At 39.5% G+C, this 26,880-nt stretch overlaps 3 protein-coding genes across 3 annotated transcripts; 1 reads left to right on the forward strand and 2 right to left on the reverse strand.

Annotated features, from left to right (window-relative positions):
• Positions 1 to 140: 140 nt before the first annotated feature.
• LOC145453712 (phosphatidylinositol 3-kinase catalytic subunit type 3-like) lies at positions 141 to 17,707 on the forward strand. The gene is made up of 17 exons (XM_080331692.1): positions 141 to 1,639; positions 2,935 to 3,275; positions 5,137 to 5,549; positions 6,027 to 6,165; positions 6,928 to 7,145; positions 8,308 to 8,474; positions 10,375 to 10,488; positions 11,447 to 11,648; positions 11,713 to 11,823; positions 12,830 to 12,964; positions 14,159 to 14,348; positions 14,414 to 14,545; positions 15,288 to 15,397; positions 15,455 to 15,596; positions 16,618 to 16,801; positions 16,864 to 17,021; positions 17,498 to 17,707. Exons 2-17 carry the CDS (start codon positions 3,042 to 3,044, stop codon positions 17,636 to 17,638), a joined length of 2,790 nt encoding a protein of 929 aa, XP_080187818.1. The 5' UTR covers positions 141 to 1,639; positions 2,935 to 3,041; the 3' UTR covers positions 17,639 to 17,707.
• Positions 17,708 to 18,088: 381 nt separating this feature from the next.
• On the reverse strand, positions 18,089 to 21,209 carry LOC145453711 (integrator complex subunit 8-like). Its single transcript, XM_080331691.1, has one exon. The coding sequence runs from the start codon at positions 21,207 to 21,209 to the stop codon at positions 18,204 to 18,206; it is 3,006 nt and encodes a 1,001-aa protein (XP_080187817.1). The 3' UTR covers positions 18,089 to 18,203.
• A 40-nt stretch (positions 21,210 to 21,249) lies between these two features.
• On the reverse strand, positions 21,250 to 24,447 carry LOC145453722 (TBC1 domain family member 20-like). The gene has a single exon (XM_080331703.1). It carries the CDS (start codon positions 24,282 to 24,284, stop codon positions 23,160 to 23,162), a length of 1,125 nt encoding a protein of 374 aa, XP_080187829.1. The 5' UTR covers positions 24,285 to 24,447; the 3' UTR covers positions 21,250 to 23,159.
• Positions 24,448 to 26,880: the final 2,433 nt, after the last annotated feature.

Here is a 26,880-nt window from a genome sequence, read left to right on the forward strand (position 1 = left end):
GTACGCACGAACGCCTCGTATATTCCTTTATTATTATTAATATTGATGCACATAAAGAATGCGTTGATCAGATTTCGGCATCCTCATTGTCGATGAATATTTGTTTCCTAATCTTCATGGCACTGTTGTATTCAGTTCCCAAACATGCAAATGCCTTATAATGAGGTTATCAACAAGGTTCGTCAGTAGTTGGCGATGAGAAGTCACCTGACTGACAGCTCGCATTAATCGTTTACGATCAGCTGGGAGCATTTGCTAAGGTACGGGTTATAGTGGCGATCTACTATTCTGCTAATGTATGAAGATGTCTGCGAGCATAGCAATGCAGAAAGTCATCGAATCGAATATACAATCTCTACTGCTGATACGTGATCAAGTGGGATTGCTGGTATTGAACGAATCTGGTGGCGTTATCTCATCACACGGAGATCTTTCCAATGACGAGCAAGCCGCTAACACACTCATGAGCATGGTTCGGACTGCGTGGAAAGTTAATTTAGGCGAAAAATCAACAAAGAACGGACGGAAAGGAAACATAGGAAAGCTGTCGATTATATTTGATGACTATTGGTATACAGCGACTGTTTCGAATGGTTACGTTTATATTATTAAAAGGCGATCTACACAGCCTGTTACTGCATAGAGATTCTCTGCATTTTTTTTCATAAAGTATGCCACACTTTCCTATTGCAATTTCCGATTGCAATATTTCCGTTACTATGGTCTTATGCAAGGTTTTGTTGAAAATCTGACTGGAATTGCAGCAGTTCCATTCATATTTTCCTCCACTGCATCTATTTTTGAGTCGCCTCATGAAATATCGCAGCCATGGTGAATAAATTAAGCTTGAGGTAATGTTCTGATCGCAATTGGATAGCCTATAAGTTAAGTACCACACATACGTTGACATTGTTTTATTCTTATTGTCGTGATCGTGACGTATAAAATATTTAGCATTGGCATATTAAAAACATTTAGCATTCACAATTGTTCTGTTATCAATGCATAACTCTGCTCAAGAAATGGGCAAAACTAGATAGCAATTTCTTTCTCTCATTAATTTTTGCTGGACATATGAACTGGCTTTTTTTTGGTATTATATAGCCTACCTATTGGCTGTTGTGTCTGTATATTTGTTCATATCCGACATATTGGTGTATATATTACGTAAGCATTAGGCTCTGATCATTGGCATGTAGTTCTATAATCTCTTCAGTTGTTTAAGGTTATGATCCAACATATAGGCTACCCTGTCGCCTGTTTATTCAAATGCAAATCAATGAATATTTCAATGGCTTCTGGAATGTTATACATTGAAGACTATGAAATCTACATCGTAAAATTATCAATTGAAGCCACTTATAAAGTACCAAAAGTAGCGTCTTGTCTCGGCTATGTCAGCGTGTAAATTTGAGACATTGACCAACCTGAATTCTTGTGTTTTCATTTTTGTGCAGGCGCCGTATTTCTATTTAGCGATTGTACTGCGTCTTCGCACTCTACATGTTGCTGAAGCGATTGATATACGCGGAGATCGCAGTCGCTGCTTGTGCGCTCGGCACTTACTACAAGATTCATTACGACCAGGATTTTCGCCATAGATTGTATCAGAGCGAAAACTTTGCTCCCGTTTTGAACAGTAAGTCTTTTACAAAATTGATTAAGATAGCTTTTTATTGAGTTGAAATATTGTCTTCTCATGTCAGTAGATGTTTATTAATAATTTTATCATTGTAATACTGGATACCTTGTAAAGATAGGAAGGTGTCGAAACGACTTGGAGAAGTCTTTGAAATCAGACGCCCACCTGGGCCTAGGCGATGTAAAGAGAAGGCATGCACAGTAGGGGTCTTCAAAAATTACTTTCTTAAATCGTACTGGCTGCTTGATAAAATTGTTAGGTTACCTAATTTAGGCATACACACCAAATTTGGTTCAATTCCAACAGTAGCCGCAGTTCGACAGGAGAATAATGTTTCCATTTATTATATAAAAATGAATAACAAAAAATTTGAAAATTTTCTGTCCCATGGAAGTGTTAGGTTGTCTATAGAAATGATGTTCACCAAGTTTGGTTCAATTCCAACCAGCGGAAGCAGAGTTATTGCCGTCGAAAAATTTGGATTAATAATAAAATGGTATTTACAGTGGCAATTCTTTAATTATTTATCGTAGTGGTGCCCACCGTAAATACTATTTTATTCATAATCCAAATTTTTTGGCGGCAATAACTCAGCTTCCACTTGTTGGAATTGAACCAAATCTGGTGTGTGTGCTTGAATTAGGTAACCTAACAATTTTATCAAGTAACCAGTACGATTTGAGAAAAAATGTCGTTTTTGAAGACCCCTAATGCACAGTGCACACTGAATAAAAAGTTATCTTGAGGGCTGACTGTTATCCATAATGGTTTTATTCTTGGCCCATTACCATTGGTTGACAAGTGCATAATGCATTACTGGGAGGATTAGAGAGTCATACTTTCTGAATTACTTGACCCGTGATCGGTAGGCAAATTTTTGACTCATTTTCAAGTCATCAATTTATTTTACTTCGTAAACCCAATATGCATATCTTATGTTGAATTGTAAATTGGAGCATTCTCATCAATTTACATGAATATTGTGTTGGTCAGCGTGATTAAGCCAATTACGCATCCACACATTAAAATCGTGCGACACAAACTGGAAATATTCGATGACTTGACTTGACTCGAGTCTTTTCTTGAAGATTTGATGACTTTACTTGTTACTTGAGACTCAAAATTTTCACAAGTATTCGACTTGACTCGACTCTAAATATGCACGAACTCAAAATGGCTTGATACCAACACTAGCATAATGCCATCCAGTACCTTACCGACCCGATGCATATTTTTCTTGCAGCCTATTATTCATTTTATGGGCCTATTCACAAATAGATTCAATTTTCCAGCATACTACTGGGCACAGGAGCGAAGCGGAAATACAATCATCGAAAAAGAAGACCTTTCCTACTTTTCCTCCATTGAAAAGAAACTCGGCAATAACCGGCCTTAAACTATGTCAGACGCCCAATCTTCCAATCAAAACCCCGCGCCACCCATACGGACGCGTTTCAATTATGTGTACAGCTGCGAAGTAAATTTGAACGTTTACATCAAAATATGTAGCCTGGAAGGGGAACGCAGGATTACTAATTATAAAGAGTTACTCGATGACCCGGTGATGGCATTGGCGACGTTAAGTACCGACGAAGAAAGTGATGATAATAGTCACATGTATGCTACTGTTCAGGTAATAACTAGTGTGCTTAGCTACTTATGCACTGCTTATTGGAAACAACTCTAAAATCCATTAATCCATCAGACTTCATTCGTTTAAGTAAGTTTTTAAAAGTAGTTCTAATTGATTGGGTGTGATTCTGAGTCATAAGATCAAGCGTTATATGCCTCAGATATCGCATCCACTGTATCAGTGCTCAATTTGACCTAAAAAATCAGTGGACTGCTTGTCAATGTTCCCTCTAATTTTTGACGAGTCTGCGCACACTCACCAACTCACTGCGCAGACCCTTGGACAACAGTGCGTAACGATTAAAAAAAAGATCATCGCTTCGGATTTTTCAATTGAACAGTATATTCATATTGAAATGAACCCGAATGTTTTTGGCTGACACTCCTCAGGGGTAATCGTCAGCTACTAGTAGAGAATTCAAAATAACATCGTATATCAACAATCGTAGCACACTTTCATTTGTGTGCCTTGGAGTCGACTTTTATCAAAATACACCAGCCAAGGCTGTGTCAACAAAAAGAGTCTGTGTATCATCTAGAAATAGTACATTTAACGCTCTCGTATTCGACATTTCATGCTCATGACGTTACATTTTGTGCTACGATTGCTGATATACGGTGTTCTTTTGAATTCTCTACTAGTTGCTGACGATTACCCCTGACGAGTGTCAGCCGAAAATATTCGGGTTCATTTCAAGATGAATATACTAATCAATTATATATTGTAGTTCTGTACCTCCGAGAAGCTTTTCGGATTTTTTGTGTGCAACTTCGATTTTCTCTGCGCAGAGACCTTGTCAGCACTGCGCAGCTTAGAGGGAACATTGCTGCTTGTAACCTTTTTTTCTGTACATTTTTAAGAATAAGTTCTACGGTATAAGTTCATGTTGCTTCTGCAGCTTTCAAGCCCAGAACTAGCTTTCTAGCATAAGCGGTTATCAAGATACCGGCATGGCGAATTGCACGGCCACCAGAGGGTGCAGAAACCTGAAATTATCAGCAACACTTTTTGAAATTTAAATTTTTGAATTTTTCACTCCACCCTCGGCTCATTCAAATTTGGTTTATTGTTATTAATTTCGTCGGATCAATATACCGCAAGATTGTGATACAGTGAAATGATAAGAGGGTGTCGAAACGACTTGCAGTAGTCTTTGAAATCGGACACCCAGCAGAAAGAAGATTGAGAGCTCATTTCCCCTAGACTTTGACATCTAGATAATTGCCGGTGATATAATTTGTTAATTGTTTCTATGCTCCAATTTTAATTAGAATCTAATTTCTGGTCCTGAAAATGCTACAAAAGAACTGTGTAGTGCGAAACTATCCAAGCTTGGTGTACAGACATTTGCTACATGCTTTTAATAATTAACTCCGATTTGATATGAACTGAACCTCCTTTTTGTTGCATTTCTTTCCAATTTTAATTTTATTCAGTTTCAAAGTTTTCGCGAATTCAGTTATTCTAATCTAATTTGGAAAAAAATCTGTGTAGCCATAATTCTCATCTAATTTCGAAAAGTCTATGTTCAGATATTTTCAAAAAAATAAGACAATTTAATTAACGCTGTGGTCTTGAGAACTTACTTTGAAAAACAAAACATTCTTGTGAGGATGAAGTCTGGTTGGATTTTGATATTTGTATTTCGTCCTAATTCGAAATCTAATTCAATTTCATAGTTTCTGCGAATACAGTAATTTGAATTATAATTTGATTTGCAAAATATATCAAACTGTAATTCTGATTTAATTTGGAAAATCTGAACATTTTCTAGCTGTCCATCTCTGAACCTCATTTACCCAAATTTGCACCTAGGCTATGCCTCCACTAAATAATGTGATAGGTTGTACTCTTTCTTCAGATATTTTCAGAGGGTGAACCAATTTGCCTGCCTGTACAAACGAAACATAAATATACAAACAGCAAGACATTACACTCGTGGAACGAATGGATCAAATTGCCCTTAAGATACATGGACTTGCCGAGAGATTCGCTCCTTGCCATCACCGTATGGGCTATCGGCGGACCTAACAAGTCCGTCCCGGTAGGCGGGACTACCATTAGCTTGTTCGGAAAACGTGGCACCCTTCGTCAAGGCATGTTGGACCTGACCGTATGGCCTGATGTGGAAGCGTCAGGTAAAGGATCAACCTCAACGCCACATAAAGCTCCGTGCAAGGACGGGCATCAAATGCCGCGGCTGACGAAACTGGTGAAGCAGCGTAAAGAAGGGCATATACCAAAAGTGGACTGGCTTGACAGGCTGGTATTCAGGTATGGTTAAGTTCTTGATGTTTCATCGGCAGGCCTTCACGGTATTCTACTCAGTGCTATTGCATTATGTCAAAGATTTTGTAATACTATACACAATACACATAGAGGTTGTCAGTAACAAAGTACTGTTTTGCTTACTTGCAGTACTTGATACATCATGTTTTAAACCACTTCTACTGAGCAGTTTGCAAGGAAAAACTACTTCCTTTTTACACTTTGGATTTGATAAAGTACTTTCGCAGTATGTTTACATCAACTTTACGAGTGAAATTGTCGCAGCAAATGGGAAGACATAGTCCTTTTATCACTCTCTGTAATTGAATTTAGTTTTGAAAACTTCACCTAATTGTAGTGTCATGTAGTGCATGTGTATCCACTTGCGAGACACAGGGGGTCTACTTAATGAAGTATAATATTATAAATATAAAAAAGTGTTGGAAAAAATAACTCGGGCATCGTTCTTTATATCGTTTTCAGGGAGATCGAAGTTATCAATAAGAAAGAGAAGAGGGAAATGGATTTCATGTATCTCAACGTCCAATTCCCGAAATTTGTCTACCAAGAAAGCGAATATGCGGTCGTGTATTTTGAGGACGATGGAGATCAAGCTCTGCAGGTACATCCAGAAAGTTTTCCAAACTATAGAGAAAACCGATAACTTTGGTCTCTGTTGCAGTGTCCGGAATCCTAATGAGATGCAGCCCTATTTATATGCATATTAGTAACTTATATAGTCGGAGGAAATGGTGGAACCAAACCAGGGCCACAGGCAGGGCTGTAATGACATCGCGATTTTTGGCGACTTCACTCGAGTCATTTTTTCAAATGCGAAAAATGACTAGACTCGAGTCAATTTTTGTATTGACTCGACGTGTACTCGAGTCATTGTGCATGACTCGAACCAAGTCATATGACTTGAGACTAGGACGGCCAAGATTTCATTGTAACTTCGAAGAATGGTAAAGCTACCATATTTTTGGCATTTCTTCTATCAGTCCTGATACTTGTAAAATGGTGCCAGAAACTGTTAGGACTGAGGAAAATTACGATATGATGAATGCGAGCCATTCTATATCCCTTGGGCAGAGTAGAAAAAAGTGGATTGAACCTTATTGAAGTGAAAACTGAACAATGAACAAAATAACATAATGACTTGGACTCGGACTTGATCCTCTACTAGCTGACTTGGACTCGGAATTGACTCGGTAGTGAATTAAAAATGACTCGACTTGACTTGAGTCAAAACTATGAGAGAGAGATTAACTTGTGACTTGGTTATGACCCTGGCCACAGGTCATAAACACCTTCGTGTTATATTTTTGATGAACTGAACTTAATACCCAGTAATGCCGATTCAATACGCTGTGCTTTTATCTAGATCCGCACCAATCCACAACTGGTCGTGGTGCCAGACCACGAGCTGACCGAGTCCAACCTGGTGGAAGAAAAGCACCGTAAGCTGGCGAGAAGCATACATTCGACTCAGCACGACTTGAAGCCGAACGCCGTGGCCCGCGACCAACTGGCTGTCATCATGCAGTACCCACCTTCCAAGCAGCTTACCTCGGAAGAAGAGGATTTGATATGGAAATTCAGGTGTTGTATAGTTGAATCTGATTGGGTTGGCAGAATGGGGCAGCTGATTAGTAGGGCGATTTTTATTTGATAGGCTATGTTAAAAAAGTTGAAATTTTGTCAAAATTGTAGCGTTGGGTCAAAAAACTGTCTAAATTGTTTGCTAAGTCAGAATTTTTTTGCAACCTGCATTTCGTCTGTATCGCAGATGTTTGCACAGTCGTTGGCGAACCTATCATTGGACATTTACCATCTTGTAGCCTACTTTGTTTGCCTACCGTTGTAGACGGCCCAATGTCTGTTCATTATGAATGATATACGGTCAAATGAAACAAATAGGTTGACATGGTGTTACGCTTAACGTACCGCAATATCCTAACTGAAGCAAGACTGCGTGGGCACTGGTACTTATATCAAGAAGCGCACAATGAAAAATTGTGATGTAGACAACATTGTCAGAATGAAGCAACACGGTTTGTCAACTTGAGTGTTGTCAACCAACAACTGCTGCTGTTGAACGTTCTTTCTCCATTCTTGGCAAGCTACTTAGTAAGGACAGACACTTTCTACCCGAGAATGTAGGAAAGTATCTTTCGTGGTGCTACAACAAATTTTAATTATTTATATGCATGATGCACTGGAGTTCTTCATTAGTCCAGATTTCATTAAAATAAAGTTTTTTGATGTAAAAATTTGTTAAGTTTTCAAGTCGAAAAAGTTCTTTCAGGCCAAACTACTACGTAAGGACAGACAGTTCCAACTAGAATGGAAGATAATTAGTACAATTCTAACATTATGTGCGAAAACACCTAATTTACATACATGAGGTCATAATTTTGCCAAAATTAGGTTTTTTAAGGTCAGAAATGTCAAAATTTGGATATTTTTAGGTCAAAATCTCCTGCTTTTAGGTGAAAAAAATCGCCCTACCGATTAGTAGTGATTCTGTTGTCAATTGAGTATTTGACAGAGGTGGGAGGGAACAAAGTACTTGTAGTCCAGCAGTAAAATCTGCGTTGATGATGTAACTATTGCTGTCAAAGGCTATATAGCTGCAGTGCTCAACGAAATAGTCTCTTAATGCTCGTCCCGAATAATTACAATTAATTTTCCAATCTTTGTGCCGAGCCCTGAAGTCCAACATCATGTCAGATCTCCTTATGATCTCGTGCTCCTGCCGCAGGTATTATCTGACCAATCAGAAGAAGGCTCTGACAAAATTTCTGAAATGCGTCAAGTGGGAACGTCCCGCCGAGAGCAAGATTGCGTTGCAGCTGCTGGAGCAATGGCAGCCCATCGATGTGATCGACGCTTTGGAGCTGTTGTCGCCCAATTTCACGAACCCAACCGGTGAGAATCCTTGATACTTAACATGATATTGAATAGTATATTCATTTTGAAATTGACCCGAATGTTTTCGGCTGACACTCGTCAGGGGTACTCGTCAGCAACTACTAGAGATTTTTATGCTATTGGTGTCGAATCGGTTGGTACCAGGTTTGAAATAACTCGAGCCATGACTCAACTCGAGTCACAATTTTTGACATTCTGATTCAAGTCTCGTGTATTAGAACCGATAATTGAGAAATAGGATCAAAAACTGTGTTTTGTCTGTTAGAATAAACCAGTTCATAATGTGAAAATGAGCATATTGTGAACGAGAGGGCTTGATATCACACAAGATTTTCGCAGAAGTCATTTGAACTGGACTTGAACTCAATAATCGACAGTGAACACAATGAATTGGAGTCGAATTTGAGTCCCAAACACAATGGCTCGACCCTTTTCTCTCTGACTTGGACTCGGACTTGACATGACCAGAGCCGTAACAGCACTTCGTCAGGCCGCCCCCCAAAACTTTGGTCTTGGGCCCCCCATAGGGTTATAGACCGAACTTCTGGGGGGCGAACCCTCCGGCGATACACTTTTACCGCTATTCATCATATTGATTGGGAGTTTGTTTAGTGAATCAGCTTCTGTCGCCTAAGCGCGCGAAGCGCGGAAAATTTCTAGAATTCATGATTTCATCGGTCAGTATGATCGGGAATTGCATATATTGTTATCAATTTTTATCTTCTCCCTGCTGACGTAATCAGATTTGCCGGTAGAGCTGAGTGAGGTGTGTTTGAAAAGGTAGGACCGCTCAATAATAATTAAACATCTTCGGGGGTATACCCGTTGGCAGGAACGAAACAGCACCTCGTCAGGCCCCAAAAAACGTGGGTCTTGGGCTCCCAATAGGGTGATAAAACGTTTGTCACGAAATTATCTGTACCGCATCGTGAGCGAGCGCGAAGCGCGAAAATTTTCGATGATTTATGATGAAATCGGTCAATCAGATCGGCGATTGCATATATATTATGCTATCAATTTATTGTCCTCTCTACTCAGGTAATTAGATGTACCGGTGGAGCTGGCTGAAGTGTCTTGAAAACGGGAGGGCCCGTAAATAATGATTAAACATCTTCGGGCGAGCGGACCCGTTGATATGACCTTGTTACATGATATTATTTCGTGACTTCCAGTCTGGTATATCAAAAAGTACAGAATCGTCCAAACGTAGGCTTCTAAACTAAGAGACGCACACGATTTCAAATTGGTATTTCTTCACTGGCATAAAACTTTTCCCAGCGGGATCGTATGTGTCTTGTGAGGTTCAGATTGCCAAGACGGAACATTCGGCGCCAGTCATTTAGGAGTCTATGGACAATTAAACCTATATGTATTCTGTATATATAACGAAGTCTTCGGTCTGCATAAGGGCGTAGACCTTTTCGGCCAAGCTTTTCTCGCTGCCGATCGTTCTGGCACACTTCTTGGAGTCTCATGTCTTGATTGTATGTCTTGGTGGGTGGTGGCGCGGTAATGGCCAATACCCAATAATATAGATGAAAGGCTACTTGAATTCGCGCGAAAAAATTTTGAAAAAATTGCATAAATTTTCAAAAAATACCCTATGATTTATGCTAATTCACGAAATAATTTTGGGCCCCCTTCGAGCTCGGGCCCCCCCCCCCAATTGGGGGGTTTGGGGTGCGGCAGTTACGGTGCTGGACATGACTTGAGTTGAAATTATATAAGTAAAATTGATTTGTAACTCGGTACCTTCCGACTTTGTTACAACTCTGGATGATGTACAAAGCTCTTTTGAAATCACTACTCGTTGCTGGCAATGACCCCTGAAGAGTATATGCCAATATATATCCAATATTTAAGTGTATATTGAAGTTTGTACGTCCTTGTTTCGCAGTTCGGAGTTACGCTGTCAACAGGCTGGCGGAAGCCCACGACGAGGACCTGCTGCTATATCTGCTTCAACTGGTGCAGGCTTTGAAGTACGAAAATTTCGATAACATCAAAGCAGGTGGGTGATGGCATATTGCAGCCGAAACCTGTAAAAGTAGTCGGCGTTTCTGCTGAGTTAGAAGTAACGTGAAAAATTTCTGCTCTCTTACAAGTAGATATAGAATTAGAACTAGGGCCCTTCATTTCTGTTCGATTACACATCCGAGTAGCTAGTTCGAGACATGTCAAAACTACTAAAAAGGGGAAGTACAAAATGAAAGCTCTGCGGTACACTCAAGTATGTAGTTTTAAAAAATGTAAACTTTTGCAATGCAAAATGCATCTACGTGACCAACGCAAATTGCTGGTGTTACACTATAAATACCTAGTTTCAATCTTCCAATATATATTTCACACGGTTTTTCTGACAATTTCATAAATGATGAAAACTTTTCTCTAAACTATTTTCTAAATCCAAATGCTGAATAACTGATGATTTAGAATTTTTGAATTTATTGTTTAAAATATTTTTAAAAAAATTCCAAATGTTACTGTCGATCCCATGAAATTGTTAAGTTACCCAAAAGAATTTTGCATAATAATTTTTTGCTCACTTCCAATCGGAAATAGCCTGGACGGTGTGGCGGGTGAACCCCGGAATTATTATTAATGAAAAACTCCAAAAACTTCGCTTCTACGGGGCGGAAGGTGGAACTGCCTTAAATTTTTCTTGCAAACAGCCCAACAATTTCATGGGGTTAGTCAGTAAATTTTTTTATAATGTATTCTACTGGTTGAAATAAAGCCAAATTTAGTGTGCAGCGTTACTTTAGACAACCTAACAATTTAATCAGTGAAAATGTAATCCGGAAAAAGGGGATAAGCTTTAACAACCCGTCGTTGCTCACCCTTTAAAACTGCGTGAGTAGAAGTGTTAGTAGAGCAGAATCTTGCTTGGTGTTTGATAACAAGTCGCTGTCATGTCATTTGCGCCTCTACACTTGACGAAAGGACGAGATATCTAACTCCGTGTTCAGGCCTGAATGCCATGAAGAGGGTTGACAGCACGGCCACTACCGTTTTAACTAAATCTACCGGTCTGGCCGGCGCAACAGCTATGGAGTCAACACTTCCTGCCGTCACTCGCGACACGGCAGAAGACGATACTTCGTCGGAGGATGGCACCGCGTCTCGTAGTCAGCCGGACCTCGTCATGCAATCCGGGATTCCCATGACCACGTAACTGCTTCTTTTATCAGTTGGATCATTGTAAAACATTGATAGAGCTCGTTTTCTTGGACAGACATTCGAATAAACCTGTCGAAAAACAAGAAACGATGCCTACGTTGGATTTGGCCACTTTCCTGATAGAGAGGGCTTGTAAGAACTTTGGATTGGCCAATTATTTTTACTGGTAAGGTCAATTTTACGTATCTGTAGTTAGTGAATATATGAGTGTATAGTTCCTTCTTTTAAATGTATCTTTTCGTTGCATCGTAACGAATCTGCCAAAACATACGGAAGAAATTCGTTCTGGCGACGATTGCGACATGAATTATGTACTAATTCATAGCCAGGCTCTGTCAATTTACAATTTTAACAGCTTTCATAGCTCCGTTGAATGCATTGGTACATTTACACTGAAGAAATTCAGTCTGGCTACAATTGTGAAGTGAATTATGTACTGATTCATGGTCAGGCTCTGCCAATTTTCAATTTGAAGAGCTTTCATTACTGCATCCATTCTAGAGTAACATTTATTTGATCCTAGACCTTTGAAGAGATTCTTGGAGGCACAGAACTATATTATACAATTGAATAATGTAGGCCTATTCATTTTGAAATTAGCCCGAATATTTTTGACTGACGCTCGTCGGGGGGGGGGGGATAATCGTATGCAACTAGTAGAGATTTCAAAAGAACTGTGTATACCAACGAATCTAAGATGCAATCTCTACTTGTTGCGGATGATTACCCCTGACGAGTGTCAGCTGAAGAGATCAGGGTTTAATTGAAGTGATTATATAGGTATATTATTCTGTCCTGATGCCTCTGATAACACGTTACCGTCACACTCAAGGGTAAGAAACATATTCAAAATAACACAAATATGATAGTTGGATATACAGCACATTAAATAGCGGGGTTCACATAAAGTTAATTCTATGTGTGAAAAAATCGACCTTTTAATCATCCAAAAGATTGCATGGATTTGTGAGATTTTGTATAGTTTAATCACAACATTTACATCTTAATCCCCAACTCTTTGTTTGTATCTTCGGACGCGGTTCACCTCTGAGATCTGCATAATAGCAATTACGATAAGGATTTATCTTGATATAATCTCCACTTTCGCCATAACATGCAGACTGAATCCCTTCCTAATACCGTCGTAGAGATCGTGATTACCTATTTTATAGGTATCTACTTGTGGAATGCGAAGAGCAGGACAGCTCTGACCCTGAGAAGAAGCGGAACGCCGATATGTACATCACTGTCATGAAACGATTTAGTTACGTTCTTTTGAAGGGCGACCGAAATTGCCGGATAAGAAGGTAGCACATTATACGCTCCTTGCCACTAATAGTTGATTTATCAACAGGAATTCTAGTTATTATTAAAGTGCAACGAAATAGGTATGGTCGAATAAATACAAAATAATCTTTAATTAGATGCAGTGTTGGGATGACTCGAGTCATGACTTGACTCGAGTCACTTTTTCGTATGACTTGACTTGACTCGAGTCACTTTGCTAAAATGACTTGACTTGACTTGACTCGGCGTATCAGAAATGTGGATTGACTCGTGACTCGGAGCAAAACTCACGAGTCAATTTCGAGTCATCAAGCAATCGATGTCGATAAAAATCATTGTGTCTTGTATGTGTTCGGATTGCTCGCGCAACGCTGGTGTCCCCTGAGAGCGGCCAATCATTCAATGATTGTGCGTTTTACTGAGCCTCCATTGTTCTCTCACAAATATATTGATGGCAAACGACGTGATCGAAGCTTACAGCCTACGTTGTCTTAACTTTAGTATAGGAAAGTAATTTAATACCAAAATGTCCATTCCTGTTCTGTGTTCTTAACTTAACAACCAAACCTCTTGTTTTATTTAAATTGAATTCAAAAATATATAGTCCTCAACCATTGGCGCAGGCTCGAATTGTATCATATCAATTTGCAAAAGGGTAATGTATTACATCTTATCAATTCGTTTCTCTATTCTCTATTTGGGCTGGTAACTATAAACTGAGGTTGTGCAATTACTTACGTAGTTTATTAGTTCTACTTATATGTCAGCGATACAGCGCCTCACTTGCGTGTATATTTAACTCTATATCCCTTCATCGGTTCAAAATCAATGACCACTTATAATCTGTATTTCAGACAGCTAGCAAAATACAATGACGTAATCACGTCTCATACCTCAGACGGCAATTTGACTTGAATTGTGACTTGACTCGTGACTTGACTTGACTTGACTCGAGTTGACTCGAGTCACCTCCAAAAATCGACTGACTTGACTTGACTCGAGTCACCTTCGAAAATCGATTGACTTGACTTGACTCGAGTCAAAATGTGCAATGACTCGAAATGACTCGTGACTCGAAGGTAGTGACTTGATCCCAACACTGATTAGATGTAGAACAGGAATTGTATTCATTGCATGAAAGGTAGGCCTACATACAAATTTCTAGTTGTGTCAAGCATCATTAACTCTATGTAACACTACTTTTAAATATTCAGATCACAATTAGCTGGGCAACAGAAATTCATTGACAAGCTGGTGTGGTTGATGAAAACCATTCAAAAGGATAACTCCAACAGAAAAAGGAAGATTGACAAATTAAAAGCGTTGCTAGCTGACCCAGACACTAGCTCATATAATTTTTCCAATTTCGACGCTCTGCCGTTGCCTTTGGATCCGGACGTCAAAGTATGTTGATTTTGCCACACCGTTTTTTGATGAAATACCGACGGCGACGGTGTTTAAATTTTTAGGTTAACGGCATCGTTGCGGATAAAGCTAACTTGTTCAAAAGCGCGCTTATGCCGGCGAAATTGACTTTTCGTATTAACGACGGAAAAAATTTCTACACCACGCTCTTCAAGCACGGCGATGACCTGCGTCAGGTTAGTCTACCGGTTTTTCAGAGGTAAACTGTAACTCAACGAAATTTGGCTCCAATTCCAATGAGTCAAATTGCAGCTACTTGAGTTTGAAAATTTTTAATTTATTATAAAAATATTCAACTTATTTTTTCAAATTTTACTGTCTTCCCCATAAAATTGTCTTGAAAAACGATGCATAGCAAATTTGACTCAATTCCAACTCACAAAAGCTAATTTATTGAAGTTGAAAATCTTGGATTTTGAAAAATAGCATCAACTGTGGGCGATCCTGGAATTAACAATGAAAACTTTGTTTTGTATCGTTTTTCTAGTCAACGTAGCAGTTTCATGGGTTGAAAATTTTGTCCACTCCTACACGTCGGGCTTGAGTTGAATTTGGTGCGCAACGTGTTTTTGCCGACCTAACGATTTTAGCCGATAGCCGCCAAAATTCGAGACAAATTTATTTTTTGGACAACCCTAACGGGGCAGTGCGGTTGTCTAAAATTACTTGATACTTTTCAGACATTTCAATTTCCACTTGTAGCTGAGTGTAATTCAATTCAATTTATTGCTAAAAATTTCAGCATTTCATAACACCACGAGACTGCGTTACAATAGGAGATGGGAAGGTGTCGAAACGACTTGGAGTAGTCTCCGAAATGATGGCTTACTTCTACTTCAGTAGCTATAATACTTTGACCAGCACTGCTTTTATTTTTCGCACTTATTTTTGTCTAATTTACTTTCATTTTGTCCATAGGATCAGCTCATCCTACAAATCATTACGCTCATGGACAGACTGCTTCAAAAGGAGAACTTGGATTTAAAGCTCATGCCTTACAAGGTCCTGGCCACCAGCACCAAACACGGGTAGTGCGTTTCTAAATTTTCATTGATTTCGTGTCAAACTTGCGTTTCTGTGTGCAGGTTCGTCCAGTTTGTCGAGTCCAAGTCGGTGGCGCAAGTTTTGGCCGACGAGAATTCCATCCAGAATTACTTTCGGAAGTTGAAACCTAACGAATCGAAACCGTACGGTATCGATCAGGATATCATGGAGAATTATGTAAAGGTATTGACGATATGGCAATCACTCTGTGTTGATTATGTCTTGTGAATATACATTAGGGCTGTTTAAAAATAACCTTTTTTCCTGAATCCTGCTGGCTACGTGATGAAATCGTTAGGTTGCCTTAAAAAACGACGCACACCAAATTTGAATTCATTCCAACCAATATTCGCCGGTTTCGTACGGTTTGAACATTTTGAATTTGCCCAAAAATGCAAAAAAAAAATTTTTCAAATTTTCTTGCCAGTATCCTTGATTGGTGAATAATCCAAGAATTATAATCGAAAAACTGGAATAACTCCGCTTCTTACGCTTGGAATTGAGTCAAATTTGTTTTGCATAGTTTTTGAAGACAGCCCAACAATTTCATTGGGTTGGCAGAAAAATTTTAAAAAATTTTTATTTTGCATTTTTGGGCAAATTCAAAATTTTCAAACCGTATGAAACCCGCGAATATTGGTTGGAATGAATTCAAATTTGGTGTGCGTGGTTTTCTAAGGCAACCTAACGATTTAATCACGTAGCCAGCAAAATTCAGGAAAAAAAGGCAATTTTTGAACAGCCCTAATATACATATGCACTTGATTGGCTCGTGTCGAAGACTAGCTACCTCGTTTAGAGCTCAATTATCACTGTAAGATGAGTCTGGTCTGTAGAAATATTATGTTATGTTGACTCTGTTTAAAGTTCAATTTTTTTTTTTTTCATGTAAAAAACTTGATTGTATATTCAAGGTCGCGCACGGTGTGCTATATGCTAATGTAAAGCAAACACGTAACTGGTCAAAATTTGAATTTGAGAAAATTAGTATTTACGGTTTAAAATTCTGCATTTATTCATTATAAAGTTTGATGTGCAGCGTTTTTTTAGCCAACAACAATTTTATCAACTAGCTATTGAAATTTGAAGAAAAAAGTCACAAAGTATAATTGTATACTATGTATTGTGTGCACTGTGCAAACATGATCACAGCTTTGCAGTGCTTGCTGATTTTATAATTGCAGTAACTGTTGGTATTTTTCAGAGTTGCGCAGGTTATTGCGTTATAACGTACCTTCTCGGAGTCGGGGACCGCCATCTCGACAACCTCCTGCTTACCAGGACGGGTTGTTTGTTCCACGTCGATTTCGGATACATACTGGGCAGGGACCCAAAACCGCTGCCCCCGCCCATGAAACTGAGCAAAGAGATGGTGGAAGGAATGGGAGGTGGGTAACACGTGGGGAACCCACACTGGTAAACATTTGCGATCTGATCCAATTTGTAACAGGTATAAACAGCGAGTATTATCAAGAATTTCGCAAGCACTGTTACACGACATTTCTTCACTTGAGACGTCATGCCAATTTGATATTGAATTTGTTTTCTTTAATGACAAACGCGTCCGTACCTGATATCGCTCTGGAGCCTGACAAGACTGTGAAAAAGGTCAGTACGACTAATGCTGCTTTTGACACTGCCGCGCTAGCTTAAATGGCAATAACATCCCCACATATCCACTTGTGATATCATACTGTAGTCGTTTGTTTGCAATGTCACCAAAGAATCGATGACATAACTGTGATTTTATAATCACAATTAATCTACTTCCATTCGTGAATGGAAAAGCTGCAGAATTTTGTTGTGTTTTGCTACCGTTACAGTTGATTCATCCATGGAATAACCCCACGTTGGCAGAAAGGAGTGCCAAGCATCTGGTGTTGTAATGGCTAGCATCAAGCAGGAGTTTCCTAAATAGTGCTTCCTTCGTCTCCTTGCTTAGCAATCGCTACTTGAGTGCCAATGATGACTATTTTGACACCCTCTACCTTCTGCACTAGTGCATTGTTGTCAATGACCACAATAAATCTAATAAGGATGTTCGATTATGACATACCGGTATTGTTTACCTTGCTATTATTTAGGTTCAAGACAAATTCTGCTTAGACCTGTCCGATGAGGAAGCTGTACGACATATGCAAGGACTGATCGACGAAAGTGTGAACGCTCTCTTTGCTGTGGTTGTCGAACAAATTCATCGTGTCGCACAGTATTGGAGAAAGTGACGTGTTTCTCGATTTACTAGTGCGTGAAAATCAAATCATGAATGCAGAATATATCGCAAACATTACAAATGAGTATGCTTCTGGGTCTGACTTGCTTGTGGTAGCCTGGCATATTGATTAGGGCTGGGAGAAATTAAGAGTCAAGAGTGAGTGAGTATTTGAGCATCAATCATTATGAAGTCAAACGAATAAGAATGATGTAGAAAGTTCCCCATAAAGATAATTTGGTGTTTTTTCGGCCATACCTATTTCGTAATCTGACATGCTATGGGTTGATCATGATGGTACAAAAGTATCGATTGAAGGGACGTTCGAATATGTATGTACCTTTTATGCAGCCAGTTCTAGACCAAATATTCGCAATTCACGACAATTTTGCGGGCCAAACACGCCTTCACAGAAATGTCACTTCTACGGCTTTCATTATGGAAAATAATGAACTCTTGGTGAAAAAAATGTGTATTTATTACTCCATTCGAATTCAAGTACAGTACTGAGATCCTAATGTGCACAAGGAATTCATGATCATTAACTCAAATTAGGAACAGAACAGTTGAAACAGCAGCTAGGAAATCAAAAACTGATGCGCGAGCGCTCGGAAAAACCGCAACGTCTTCACAGTTTTAACTTGGCGCAACACCTTGGTCGTGTTGCACACATTGATCTCCGGATTCGCCAGCGCCCGCTGGGCCGATTCCTTCTTTGCGTTCTCCCCCGAATCCCTATGCACGCATGTTGCGTACTCCAAGAGTTCCGCGTCCCAAAAGTGTTCCCGATAGTGAGTCTCCATCGCGTCAGACCTTTCCCTGCTCTCCTGCAAGGCTTTAAACGCAGTCGAGTAATCAGTATCTTTCATCATTTGACACAAAACAGCAGCCTGCGTGTTGCAACGCATCTGCATGCAGCATTTCACCATTCTCTTCACCACCTGCGTATTCAAAACACCGTTAAACAGAATATCGGTGTTGAAGTAGTTAGACTGTACCGCCACAAATTTTAGATAGTTACGAAAAGCTTCTGGATAATTACAGTACGCAAAATTCATGTCCGCTTGAGTACGTAACCATTCTGGATTGTTCGGAAGTATTGTGAGGCAGTGTTGTAACATAGCACGCACCATATTGGCTAAACAAGGCGCGCTGATAGCAGCTTGACTTCCCGATAATGACGACGGCCATATTTCAGCCAAAGGCACTTTGATTTCGGTCAAAATATCTTCCTGACAAAGCCTGTGAAGGCGAATCAGCATCGACAGAATGATTTCCAATATTTTCGGATTCTTAATCCGTTCGACCAACGCTAAAAACGCAGGCCTCGATAGTAACGGTGTTGGGATGTCTGTCTTTTTCAAAATAATCACAGAATTATCTTGACTTCTTTTCTGCTGATAAATCGTCGCCACAAAGATATCCGTTACGATGTTCCACAAGTCTTTGGCAGCTCTCTTTGCGTCTGTATACGGCGGCGACGAATTCGCGATCCTGGCGTGCGCTTTTGCGAGCGCCCTGCAAAATTTCAAACCGCCGCCTAACCCGTGGCTGGACAGCGCCTCAAAATAGCTGTGGTCCTCCAAATTAATCAACAGCGCTACGCAGACGTCGGTCAAATCAGGCGGAGGTGCTACTACGTCGCTCGATGTTTTCGCTAAGTGTTGCTTAACACGTTTCAACGTTTCCGACAATTGCTCACGCAATTCGCGGCATTCTTTTTCGTTCGCAAACTTCAATGTCTGATCTTGGAGCAGTTCTGTGATCTCGAGTTTCAGCAATTCGTTGGCAGCAATTTTTTGTAGCTTAAACGACAAGGCTTTGCCGTGATCTCGAATGTACGATAGCATCTTCCTGGCAATTGGTAAACTATCCGGATCGTTAGCGCAGAGTTTAGATTTAGCCAAGAGTATGTACATGAGATCTTTGCTTATCGCTACACTGATGCTTTTCAAAACCGATTCGTAGCTTTGATGTATTTTCCAACGGTCGCATAATTTCCATTGGTGCGTTTCCGGCGAAAGTTTATGTAATTGTGTGATGGATTTCTTCAAAACTTTAGGGTCACATGAAATTATGACTTGATTCTCAATCTCTGTGATACTGCTACTTTCCACATCCATATCTGTCGGGCTTGACGGCGATTCCTGTGAAATACTCTCCTCGTAATCTTTCTCTCTTCCAATCATAGACATCAAGTCTTTTTCGGAAACGCATAGTTTCGTTATTTGGCAATTCGCGAGCTCTTTGCGAAGCTGTTCGTCCGAAAGATTGTTGTGCAACGATTGTAAGAATCCGCCTAATTTTTTTCTTTCCTTACGAGAAATGTATTCGTACGCTTGCTGCACGAATCCTAGTATCCTCTGAAGCTGAGAGAGGTTCAAGTTATAAGTCCAAAGACAGCTAGGCTGCGGGTAACCTCGGATTGCGCGACACACTGCGTTTGACCATATAATATCAAAGTACACCTTCAACGCATTACCGCCTTTATGTTCGTACAGCAAATCTTGTTCCAACTGATCGCGTAGAGTCATTGAGAGTTCACTTTTTTCAAGATCTTTAAACAATATTTCTCCAAGTTCCGATACGCTAACAGAATCATTCTTTTTCAAACACTCCATGACCATACCGAACGTTGTTTGGTCTGTATTTTTCGGCGCGGAATCTTTCGAAGGAGATTGATTCAACGATGCACAAGCTGTCACATAACCTTTGAGGGTGTCACTATCGATTTTGGAATACCCTGATGTTTCTTCAGGAAAGCAACTGAACCATTCTTGGACGTGACCGAACATTTCATAAGCTTTATCGTAGAAGCCATGCATGAAATGTAAACAACCCAAATCGTAACAGATCTGCGCGTGCAGTTCTTCCAATGGTATAAGCCAACCTTTTGCGCCTGGTTCGCATAACTGCTTGTTTTTTATCGTCTCAAGATCAGGAGAATATACGGCTCGTTTAATTTGTTGTAAGAATGACTCTAAAGTTTGCACTACATCAAAACATTGATCTTTTACTAATGCTACAATTTGCTCTTTCATTTCATCATGCCGTTGCTGTGCGTTATTTTGGTACAGACCAGCTGGATGTACATTAATTGTATTTTTTCCACTCGGTTTTGAGGGAAACGCGGAGCTAACAACAGTTCGTGCAGCCCATCTACAATACAGCACTACTGCTGTAAGAGTATGATCGTGCATACTTGATATCTGAGTCTTGATATCCATAGTACGTGACGGAAATGTGGGTGCATTGCAGAATGATAGCAACTCTCTAAGCAATTGATGTCGGCAGGACATCGGCAATTCTTTAGCAAAAGCGTCCAAGTCCCATTTCAGAAAAGCCCCACATTGCAACGCCAAACATTTTAGTGTCAGATTTTTCAAATTGGACGGAGGCGGTAGTGTTTGTCCTTGGTCGGTTACGGGTTTGTTTGCTTGTTCGAAGAATATTCCCAGTAATTCCATAGCACTCGGTTTACATGTTTTCTCTTTTAGATGCTGTTCAAGCCTGTTGTCATCCAAGAGAAATTCATAGTACGCTGTTGTCTCTGGCGTGACGGTAGCAAAAGGCAAATCGCTCATCTTCGAAAATTGCACAATTTAAGCGCTAATTCCCTGCAAACTTGACAATTACACAGTAAGTAATAAAACCCTTCCAAGTTTTGAAGAGCCAACAATGAATGATACTTGAACATAAAATATATCTCAAAGATCCGCACCGACTAATGAAAAACATCAATGAAATGGAGCACACCACGCACATATCAAATTAGATTATATAAATCTGACATAGCAGTTAGTTCATAATCAAGCAGTGGGAACTACAGCAGATATTGCACTGAATCCATCACCTAAAACACAAAATTCTAACATCACGGCAAGGTCAGGGGCAGTAAATTTCTAACATCATGCACATTATATATGAAATCATAACACAATGATCTCATGTGCTATCACTATAAGATTAAAGATATCCTACACGGTTAAATAGCACACAATATTCCAGCCCATTGCCCCATAATACTTGAACTCGTACCAGCTATTTCGCAATATTCACGCGAGGACAATTACAGTAGCAACCAATAAATTGATCTATTTTTATTTTAAAATACATAAAATCAAGATATTCTTCTTGAAAACTTTTTATTCAAGTCTCGTTTTCCGGAAACCTGATCTTGTGAAAAAGGGACAACTTTGCCAGAATTTTTGAGAATAATATGTTTTTAAGACAGTAGATATAGTTCAGAACAGGCTCGGACGCGATTATTACACCTTTTCAGAAAATGCCACAATAAACCGAATAATTTATAGATATTGAGGATCAGTGAAGATATATCCAGTGTTATTCTATTTGAAGAATTGCAACCAGCTCAGGGTTTCCATGACTCGACTTGCGTTCTTTGATAGAAAGTGACTCGACTTGTTCACGAGTCATTGTGCATAACTCGACTCATTCTATATGACTTATTCAAATCTCGTATATCAGGACCGATAATTGAAAAATAGGCCCATAAACTGTTTTTTATCTGTTTGAATAAGGCTAATTCTATTATAATTTAGCACGGGCTGTAATGCATACCCTCAGAATTATACAATATTTACAAATGTTGTTCTTTTATGAATTTCAAGTGGATTACAAAAAACAAAATTGAAGAATTTCAATCGGTTCAAAAGATAATGCGATTGAAAATTCTCTTGTCACTAGGTGGCGCTGCATGCAAAAATCTTTAAAATCGATATTTTTTGCCTAAATTGATGGTGGTCTTTCAAATGATTCACGGCTTAAAATAGTATTTACGGTGAACAGCTGGTCTCTGCTGCTCACCGTAAATACTATTTTATGCAATCAATAATTGCAAAGACAATTTTTTTTTTTTGAGATTTTATGAAGGAATAGATTGCACTTCGAAAATCCAATTTATATCAATCATACTGGTTCAAAGTACATTTTGCAATAATTTTTTTTTTGTGGAAACGGAACACCACATGGATTTTCAAGTCCATTTTTTCATTGAGTTTAGAGCAAAAATGTTGATTTTTTCCAATTCCTTGACCCCAGAATTGTATAATTAGACATTTTAATTGGTTCTCCATCATCAATATAAAGCAAAAAATATCGATTTTAAAGATTTTTGCATGCAGGGCCACCTAGTGACAAGAGAATTTTGAATCGCATTATCTTTTGAATCGTTGGAAATTTTCCAATTTTTTTTTTTTAATCCACTTAGAAATCAAAAAAGAACAGCATTTGTAAATATTGGACAATTCTGAGGGCATGCATTACGAATGTCAAAAAATTTGCTAAATTATAATGGAATGAGTCATAAACATGTTTAGAGCAAGAAATTGAGTATAGTATGATTCCGAGGCATTCGATATTACCCAAGAGAAGTGAGTTGAACATTACTGAACTCAATAATGAACAGAAACACCATGACTTGGACTCTAACTCGAGTCAAAACTATTAAAGTCAAATTGTGACTTGGATACAACCCTGGACCAGCGCCAAATTTCTACAAGCAAACAGTCTAACTAGAACCACTGCAAGACGTCCAACATGGATACGTTAGCTAACGCCACCGCGGCTGCACCAATTGCCCCACTCAAAATGATGGCTGCCACTTTTTTACCTCCAAACCGAGAATTTTGTGATTGTCCAACTTTTTCTAGCACCCTATTTTTCTCTTTCAAGTGACGTAACACATAATCAGGACGCTGTTGATAACTTACAAGTTCAAAATTTTTAAACGTAGCGACGGTGAGACTGCCGCGATAATGTCGCAGAGTTTCTTTGCCTAACGAATCGGGCGGAAACTGCGTGAACAAGTCCGACGCGTCGCTTATTAATTGTTCCATCCGTAAATCCCGAGGTAAATTACTTAAAAAGTGATGCACAACCGCCATATCGCATTCTTGCGTTAGAATATCGGACGAACGGTGCAAAACTATTTGCGCGGCTAAATAAATTGGCATTAAAGGATGACACGCTAAGAAAAAATCGTAAAGACGCACAATTTGTTTTTTGTCCGATAACACATGTCCGTACCATGTTATCAACCAACTCAACGCAAAAATCGTACCGACGTGACTTCTCAACAAGAATTCCGCCAGATCTGGGTCACATTTCTGAATGAGGGGCATGATAAAGCCCAATATTTTTGAAGTATTCTCCATAGTGGGATACATAAAATCTCTCAAATGTAAACAAGAGAGCTTCTCCAATAATCTGAAAGTCAGTTTTTGTCCGCACACAAGCAAAAATGTTACCGAGATATCATGGTATCCTTGATAGTAATGAAGTTCAGGATGCGCTGTCAACACCCAGAGGATGACTTCGAGAAGCTTTTTTTGCATAATTTCGCGCTGTTTCGCGGGCATTTTGGGAGGAAACCTGCGTGCCGAACGATTAACGTCCAATAACACTTGTTCGTAGTATTTATTGTTTTCAAGCTTTCCCGGTGTCGCGATAGTCTCGTAAATATCGACGTTGAGGAGTTTAGGCCAGCTTTTTCTTCTGCTTTCGTCATTGATAAAGCCTCCCGGCTCCATTGCTAGTTTGCGTAATGCTGGAATGTCGACGGGGTCGCTGTTTAAGGCATCTTGGATTCTTCTGAGTTTTTCCTTTTTTTCGTGTGAAGGCAAGGAATGGTCGGTCATGGCGGGAGAGTCGCTTATTGTTCCGTCTGTCTGTCTATCTACACATGGTGTAAAATTGCTAACAACTTACAAGACGGCTGTGTGGCCCAGCGCGAAAACTGGGATTGGGAAAACGAATGAATGAACTTCCGGATTGGGTTCACATGCTGTCAATCAAAATCGCTGATTCTCATTTTAGCATGTCAACATTACCACGATATGCGCCGTTCGCACGTATCATCAAATCATTTAATTTGCTGAGTGGTATTATTATTATTATTACAGCTTTTATAAATTCTATGGTATTATTGTTTCATTGAAATCTTCATAAAATTTGGCGCACCAAAGACATCATTCATTGATCACCAACAAGCAAAATTTCTTGCACACATAATTCGAAAACAAAATTATAGCGTCGTGAAGATGAAAAGAAAAGGTATGCTGATGAGATACGAACAAAATCGAGGTTTGCAGCCTTCCACGTGCTCGTCCAAACTACCATTCTGTTAGATTAGGGTTACCATATTTTCTTCTTTAGGAAGATCTGTCCTCCTTTTTCAGATTTTTCAAAAATGTCCTCCGATGACGCCTAAATCTGCTCCTTTTTGGTAATTGGTCCTCCTTGGCAGCTTTTAAAAGTAGGATAATAGACTGGACACGCTTAACTGAAAATCGGCATAAATGGTGCTAAATAGGTAATACGGACGCCCGACCGGGTCATTTGAGAGTTGAATGAAAGTGATGACGGTTTTTTAGTCAACACTACAAAATTTCCAGCATCAAAACCAGCTGTTTTCTGTTTCGATCAATCAACGTTTATGATTTGGTAACCCTATGTTAGATAAGAACTCTTAATGGCATAACATAACATAACATGGTTGGGTTATATTTTTGATCTGAACAGGTCACACACAATGCACAATGCGATAAGACACAATGCGATGTCAAGAAGCGTATAATATCAGCACTCGGAAAAAATCAGCTCTCTCGACTCGAATTTTTAGAATTAATACTCGATGCATATTCGTGTAAAGAAATCATTGGGTGCAGCCCTGTTTATTATTAGGCCACAGATGAGAAAGGAGATAAGGTCAGGCCTATAAGGTAGAGTAATTGGAGGTGTTATTGATTGAGAATTGATGGTGTTCCGACATCTATGCTGATTTTGCAACAGGTCGATATTCTTGTTGATTATGCCGCAGCTCCCGACTATAATATCACGGCCCACTGTCGCTCCAAAAAGCAGTGGTTCTTAAACTTTTTAGGCCGCGACCCAAATCTGAGTTTATTGGCATCTCGCGACTGAACCCTCACATATGAAAAAGAATGATTTTTTAATATTTGTATGCTACGTTTTTATGGGCATTAGGCATGTATGACGTAGAATGTGCAGTGTGCGTACTGTGCAGGCGAAAGTTGAAGCCAACTCAGCTCTTTGAAACATTTCAATCGCACGCGATTCCAAATTGGGGTTCATTATTTTTCTCTACGTTCACATTTCTAGTTTCTACTTTCTACTGCATTTGTACTACTTATATCGCAAGGACGGAACGGTGTGGGTGCCGACCATTTCGACAACCGGGCATATCAATGTCCAAGGTATCGGCTGCAACAAATTCAACAAATATTACATCGATATTAACCCCAAAATTATAGGCTACCCTTCTATTTTAAGAACCCTTCTCTAAAGACTCTGGCAAGGCCCTACTAATGTGAATAGGATGACGATGGGTAGACTAGTGAGAATGGGATCTTAGAGTCCAGCACGGTCGGACTAGAACCAGCAACTCGTTGGGTTGTGCGGCTGGATTCTGTCATCACGTTACTCGAAACTAGCAACGGAGTGTACGCGGGCACCGCAATCTATGAAAAATCAACAACTGGTAGCCTTCTCACTTCTCATGCCCAGTCGGGCCTGAGTGAACGCGGTGCTTGCTTGTGTTTAATTACTGTCTTGCATTTGAATAGTATATTCATATTGAAATGAACCCGAATATTTTCGGCTGACACTCGTCAGGGGTAATCGTCAGCAACTAGTAGAGAATTCAAAAGAACATCGTATATCAACAATTGTATCATAAGTTATGACGTCACCAGCATGAAATGTGGAATACGGTAGCGTTGTTTTGTATTTGAACAGCTTCTTGGAGGTACGGAATTTCAATATACAATTGAATAGTATATTCATGTTGAAAGAAGCCCGAATATTATCGCCTGACACTCGTCAGGCGTAATCGTCAGCAACTAGTAGAGAATGGAAAAGAACATCGTATATCAAAATCAACCATCGTATCACAATGTATCTTGTATTTTCAAAAAATGATAGACCAAAGACCTTCGCCTATTTCTTTGCGTATACGGAGAGCCGACATGCTCGCGTAATCATCTTTTGCCTACGTAACTTGGCCGCAGGCACTTGGACATAGTTTTTGACGTGAACGTTTAGCACAGGCTTAATTTGTATATATACGACAGGGAGATAGCAAGAGTTGGTCGGGAACCTGAATAATCATTGAAACAGTGGCATCTGAGTAAGCGATCCGCCAGCATTCCATATGAGCCGCCTCTGCGTCGCTATGCTTTGATGGAAGTTGGTTAGTCAGCTATCGACGAAACT

This window comes from Botryllus schlosseri, chromosome 13, assembly GCF_051294905.1.
Source record: "Botryllus schlosseri isolate E-star chromosome 13, Bs_hap1, whole genome shotgun sequence".
NCBI classification, from domain to species: Eukaryota; Metazoa; Chordata; class Ascidiacea; order Stolidobranchia; family Styelidae; genus Botryllus; species Botryllus schlosseri.